The 6,159-nt window shown below is 55.5% G+C and overlaps 1 protein-coding gene across 1 annotated transcript; it reads right to left on the bottom strand.

Annotated features, from left to right (window-relative positions):
- Positions 1-3,843: 3,843 nt before the first annotated feature.
- LOC119335861 lies at positions 3,844-5,497 on the bottom strand. The gene has a single exon (XM_037607918.1). It carries the CDS (start codon positions 5,027-5,029, stop codon positions 4,430-4,432), a length of 600 nt encoding a protein of 199 aa, XP_037463815.1. The 5' UTR covers positions 5,030-5,497; the 3' UTR covers positions 3,844-4,429.
- Between the last annotated feature and the right edge of the window lie 662 nt (positions 5,498-6,159).

Here is a 6,159-nt window from a genome sequence, read left to right as displayed (position 1 = left end):
CGAAAAAATTGATATTACCATTTTGGGCAGTGATCTGCGCCGGCGCACCGGCCCAACGTTTCGGCCGGTCGCGCGCGGGCCGTCAGATCAAATCGCGGAGACCGTCAGATCTAGGTAAAAAAACGATTCGCCCAGCTCCCTTCTTCCTCTCGCAGAAACGTTGTCTCCTCCCCCCGAGCGCCGCCGAGACCACGCCATACCGCGCGAGAAAACGGCCGAGCTTGAAGCACCACCGCGGCGTTCCCTCGTCGCCGGTGGGCGCCCTCGCCGGCCTTCTGCGTTTGCCCAAGAATAGCGGTCGCCATGGATGCAGCTCCGCCGCCCGCGCTCGTCGGAGATCCGCGCTCGCCATGGATGTAGCTCCTCTGGCCGCGCTCGCCATGGATGCAGCTCCGCTGGCCGCGCTCGCCATGGATGCAGCTTCGCCGTCCGCGCTCGCCATGGATGGATCCCGCCTGCGCACGCCATGGATGCAGCTCCTCGCTGACGATTGACTGGTTCCAGCAAATATAATTGGCCGTTGTAGCATTTTTAGTTGTTGGTCGTAGCAAAATGGAGACATGGTTGCAACAAAAAAGAATGGGTTGTAGCGAACATTTGCATTCTAAAAAAATAAACGGATGTAACAAAGCCCATTGCCGGACGTAGCAAATACCTATGACAGTTGTAACAAAAAGCCGTCGTCGTCGTCGCGGGTCGCAGCTCGGCCATGATGGATGTAGCAAAACATTATGCCGGTTGTAGCAAAAAACGATGCTAGTTGTAGCAAAATCCTGCTACGGTTGCAGCAAAACATCGTTGTCGTCGTCGCGAGGTCCGAGCTCCGCCTGATGGATGTAGCAAAAAGCTTCGCCGGTAGTAGCAAAATTCAACTATGGTTGCAGCTTCCCCTTGTTGTGCAGTGCCATTGAAGCTTTCTATGTCTATGGTTGAAGCTTTTTTGAATGGCCGTTGAAGCTTTTTTAGGTGACGGTTGCAACACTTCTATACGCGGGTGGATCCGGGCATGGCGGGAAGGCAGTTATGGCGGGCGGCGAGGGAGCGCCCTGGCCGCCGGCGATGGAGCTTGTGGTGGCCCAGTCGCTGCCCGGGAGGAGGAGGAGGGGAGGGGATGCGCGCCCTTGAAGGCTGTAGGTTGGGGATGGATCTGGCCATCGCAGCAGGCAGCCATGACGGCCGGCGAGGGAGCGCCTGGCCGCCGGCGATGGAGTTCGTGGAGGCCCAGTCGCAGCTCGGGGGAGGGGAGGTGCGCGCACGTAGGCTGAAGGTAGGGGATGGAGGCGCGTAAGGAAGGAGGCGGGGATGCGCGGGCGCGTTTGCCAGCGTGGCGTGTGAACCGGCGGAACGGTTCGGCCGGTGCGCCGTTTCTAAACACTTCCCTACCCTTTTCCTTAGCTTGTTTTGAAATGGACCTATGAGATTAGGACCTACCTAATTAAACTTGTCACGTCAAGAGACAACGTGCTCCCTCCGTACCAAAGATAATCCATTTTTTCTCTCTACGCAATATATCCCAGTCACGACCAAACCACTGTCTGGCAAGTGACAATGACCTCACCACGAGCTCGTGCATGGAAAGCTATACCACTTCCGTGCCCAAACAATTGAAATTAAATTCGTACGTGTAAGTCTATAAATATGTTTAAAAAAACTTGCACTTGCTATCATCAGGAGATGGTAAGCAAGTAAGCACGAAAAAGCTGAAGTATAGCGAGGCTCACAACCACAGTGATCCGCAGATGATCGATCTCTCGGTTCTCTGCAATGATCTTCCAAAGTTACCTGCCCCACAACGGCCCTCGTCGTCGTCGCCCCGTTGGCACTGCGCGGCACGTAGTGCGGTCACTGCTGCCGCGTACGTACGTACTCTCGGCGCGTTGTCGCCGGCTCGCTGGCGTCCAAACTCCGAAGTAGGAGTACAGTGTACATTACTGTGCATGGGTATGGTGTACGTACGTGCAGAAAAGGCCAAGCGCCACGACGACTGCGGCGCCGTATGCGTCCGGGGCGTACGTCGTGGCCTCGTCAGCGCAGGTTAGGTTGGTGGATCCGAGCCGTGCAAATCAACATGTCTTGCTCTGCGAATTTGGCAGCGGCTCGCCAGTAGCACCAGCATGCATCGACGGACTAGATACTAGTACTAGACAACAAGCAAGACATTTGGGATTTGCTGCCACCGACACCGCTCCACCACCAAGTCTGGCAAAACCGTCATGTTAGCAAAGGAAGATTTGGGACTTGGGACGCAAGAAATTACATGTCCTTTTGTAAGAGGTCAGACCAAGCAACACACCTCCGTCACGCTCAAGAACATTCCACCACATCCGTCCGAACCGCGTTGTCTTGAGAGCGGAAGCCATCCAACGCGGGTCTGAATTGGTCCGCGGCACGGTCCAGACGTACTTTCTCTGTGAGAGGCTTTTCGGGAATCGAGACCACTCCCACGCCCGCTTCTGATCGCCCTGGCCTACCAAGCCCCCCTCCCCCACCCCAGACACAAACACACACACCTGCCCCTCCCACGCTTTCTATCCCACGTGTCGCGTTGCTTGCGCCGCATTCATGCTAGCCCAGGGCATGCAGTGGCCGGCATTGATGCCGTGATTTGATCGGACGGAAGGGCGGTGCTGACGGACGTGACCTCTAGGGCGTCGCCGATTCAATGTGGACACCTCATCCCAAGCAACCAACTCTGGCTGCTGCCGCATTGAAGCGGGCTGACCGGCCCGTCGCCTCGGCCTCGTCGCGGCTATTTACGCCGTGCGCTGGCGATGCACAGAGCTGCACTCTCCTCCCCGAGCACCGGCCCCTCCCCTCCTTCGTCTCCGTGCTCAAGACCCTCCTCCTCTTCGGCCCCAGCCGAGGCGATGGGAGCATGGATGCTGCGGAAGGCGGTATTAGCCACGCCAACCCACATCCAGGAGAATCTCGAATGCTGCTCCGTGAGGAAATGCTCAAGCGAGGCCAAGCCGAGGTACGTGTGCTTGAGCTTGCGGCGCAACCACCTCTCGCCATGGGAGAGTGGCCGAGAGTCTTGCCCCTCATCCAGGTGGGCAATGATCTCGCAGGAAAGCAAAAGTTGGAGGGAGATGCCGCCCATCTTCCTCGCCCTCGAACTGCGAAGCTTGCGCGCTGTAGCATTAAGGCGATCATAGATCCTGCGGAAAGGATCGGGGTCTGGCTCGATGGAATTCCAAACCTGGGACACAACCTCAATGTAACCTTCCAACTAAATCCAGAAGCGCTCAAAGTGGAAGCGTTTAGCGGCCTCTGAGGTGGACGCACAATCCAAGAGAAGCGGACAATGGTCAGACAGTGTCGAGAAGAGACAACGAAGCATGCAACTAGGCAGAGACGACCCCCAGGTAGGGGTGCATAAGACTCGGTCATTGCGCACTAAGGTGCGATGGTCTTGCTCATTAGACCAGGTATAACGCCGACCATGAAGGTAGATATCACACAACTCCATGTCCGCGATGAAATGCCGGAAGCGGATCATGATTCGGTGGTTAAGCCTATTGTTCTTGTCCTCCGCAAAAGTGACCATGTTAAAGTTGCCACCCACAAGCCATGGTCCTGCGCTCGTGCTACGAAAGTCATGTAGCTTTGCAAGGAAGGCAAGCTTCTCATCGTCGCCCCTGGGGTCTGTAAACGCCCGTAATCCACCAATGTGGGCCGCCAAGGGGGGCGAGACATGGGCGGAAACGTGGTGGGTGCCAATGTCGGGGTGAGAAAGCGAGATCCTCACCCTGCACCAAGCGAGATCCTCGCCCTGCACTTTTTCTTTCTTTTTTCTATATGTGTGTCGCTTGAATGAGACTTGGTTAAGTCAACTGGGATCTAGCCACACTTCATGTTTATGTCAGTTTGAGAAACCAGAAAGGCTACAAATACAAATAGCCTTGTATGCCTATCATTTATAAGGCAAACTTGTAGTGCATCAACAATAGAACAGACTTTGACCGTGTGAGGCAGCAAGCTAGTCACCAAAACAGGTCGTGTATTTGTACATGTGAGAAACAAGAGAGAGAGAGAGAGAGAGAGAGAGAGAGAGAGAGAGAGAGAGAGAGAGAGAGAGAGAGAGAGAGAGAGAGAGAGAGAGAGAGCGAGCGAGCGAGCGAGCTGAGGGGTTGAGCTTAACTTGAGTGCTACTAGTAGAGTAGTAGTAGTTCCGTGTGTGTTTGCCGCAGATCTCACAGCAGTCGAGGGGAGTTGAGAGTGATTCAACTACAACGTCTTCTTGTCTTGCGCGCTCGTCCGCTGGAGAGCCCTTGCTCGTGTATGGACTTGCTCGCTTCCGCTTCTCTGAAGAACTCCTTCGTCCACTCGCGGTCGCGACAATGGCGCGCAGCATCAGCATGCGTGTCAGCGTGTGAAGTGCTGAACTACATGAACGAGACAGAGGATGTGTGTGCGCGAATTGCGCCTCTCACGTGCCTAGAGGCACAGATGACTCCACCACGTGCGCCCGCATCTTCTTGGCGGGCGGCGGGCACTGCGGCACGGCAACGAAGACGGTGGCCAGGTCGTGTGGCACCGGGTAGAAGAAGAGCCGCTGCTGCAGCGGCGCCCGCTTCCTCGTCGGGACCGGCGCCGACTTCCACGGCGCCGGCGGGCACACCGTCGCCGGCAACAGCGCGCTGTCGGCCGTGGTCGGCGTGGTGAAGCTGTTCTCGTCGCCCGCAGCGGCGCAGCCGTCTCGCTGCCCAATTACTCCACCCGTGGCCAGCGGTGTGGCGAAGCCGACTTCGGCGCCGTCGTCTTGCTGCAGTGGCGCAATTGGCAGCATGGCCATGCAGCCGCTCGACCTCGGCGTGACGCAGCCAGTGTCGGCGGCTGCGTCATCGTCGTCGACTCCCCCTGCCATGGCCGATTGCGCGCCGCTCGCCATCGGCGTGACGCAGCCAGTGTCGGCAACGGCAGTGCCGTCGTCCTCCCCCGGTACTGACGTGGCCCGGGCGCCGCTCGCGGCCGTCTGGATCGGCCGGAGCGCCGCCAATTCAGAGATTTCCGCGACATCGAGGCCCATCGAAGCTGGTGCGCGCACGCAGATCCCACTGCTGCTCTAGATCCTCTCTCAAGGGATCCAAGAAATAGTTTATGGGAGAGAATTGGCTGAGCTGGGGAGCTAGCCAGTGGTGTGATGTGACTCTGCTTGCTTGCGTGTGGTCTTTTGTAGTAGCAGCGTAGGCAGGCGTCGTGGAGGTGATGATGGAGGAGTGGCTAAATAAGTAAAGGAGAAGCAAGCGAGGAACAGAATTATATGCAGGCAACAAGCAAAGGCCGGGCGCATGTTATATAGATCATGAGAGAGAGAAGAGAGTGAGAGAGTGAGGTAGAGAGAGAAGGGCAGTGCAAATGGGGTGGCTCAAATGATTGTGGGTGGGATGAGAGGGTGGTGAAACTCTTGGATCGAGTAAGTAGATCGCAGCCCCCTCCCCCTCCTAAAGCTTCCATGTTCCATTTTCTGTGTACCATGATCTCTCTCTTGTGCAGAAAAAGGGTTCAATACGAATCAGATTAGACGGATGAGGAGCAGCAAGAAGCAGAAGCAAAAAGGGTTCAAGAGGCAGGCTGCAGGGGCCGGATCATGAATTTTCACTGCACCAGGGTTAATTTCGCTCCACCCCGCTCTGCCCTCTTCACCACCCATTCCCGCAGTGTAAGATACAACTACAGTGTTTAAGGACGGCGATTAATGTTTACTTAATTACTAGTACTACCGAGTGGAATGTTGTTCCTACCTACTCCCTCCACATTCCGATTTACTCGTCGTGGTTTTAGTTCAAATTTGAATTAAAACCACAATGAGTAAATCAGAACCGATGGAGTACCTACAGCTGCATACAGCTGCATACAGGTGGTGCAGAAGGATGTTTACAGCAGCACAGTGAAGTTAATCTACTCTGCAAGGCATGTTCTTCTCTACTGCTATAGAGTAGTAGTGGTACATCTCCCCGACGGTGATGCTGTATTGCTATAGAGTAGCTACTAGGACGTACAAGTATGGTTAATTGCCGCCATGTGTATTGTTTGTTAGAGCAGATGGCTCACATGATCCCATCAATTTTGCATCGCTGGGTGCTTTCTGTACACATGCATGGATCTGTCCTCTTGCCACCGACTAGAAACTATATTCAATATTCATCCGATTGAAGA

This window comes from Triticum dicoccoides, chromosome 7B, assembly GCF_002162155.2.
Source record: "Triticum dicoccoides isolate Atlit2015 ecotype Zavitan chromosome 7B, WEW_v2.0, whole genome shotgun sequence".
Lineage (NCBI taxonomy): Eukaryota > Viridiplantae > Streptophyta > Magnoliopsida > Poales > Poaceae > Triticum > Triticum dicoccoides.
The sequence above is the reverse complement of the archived record's forward strand: the minus strand, read 5'-3'. Positions and strand labels throughout refer to the sequence as shown.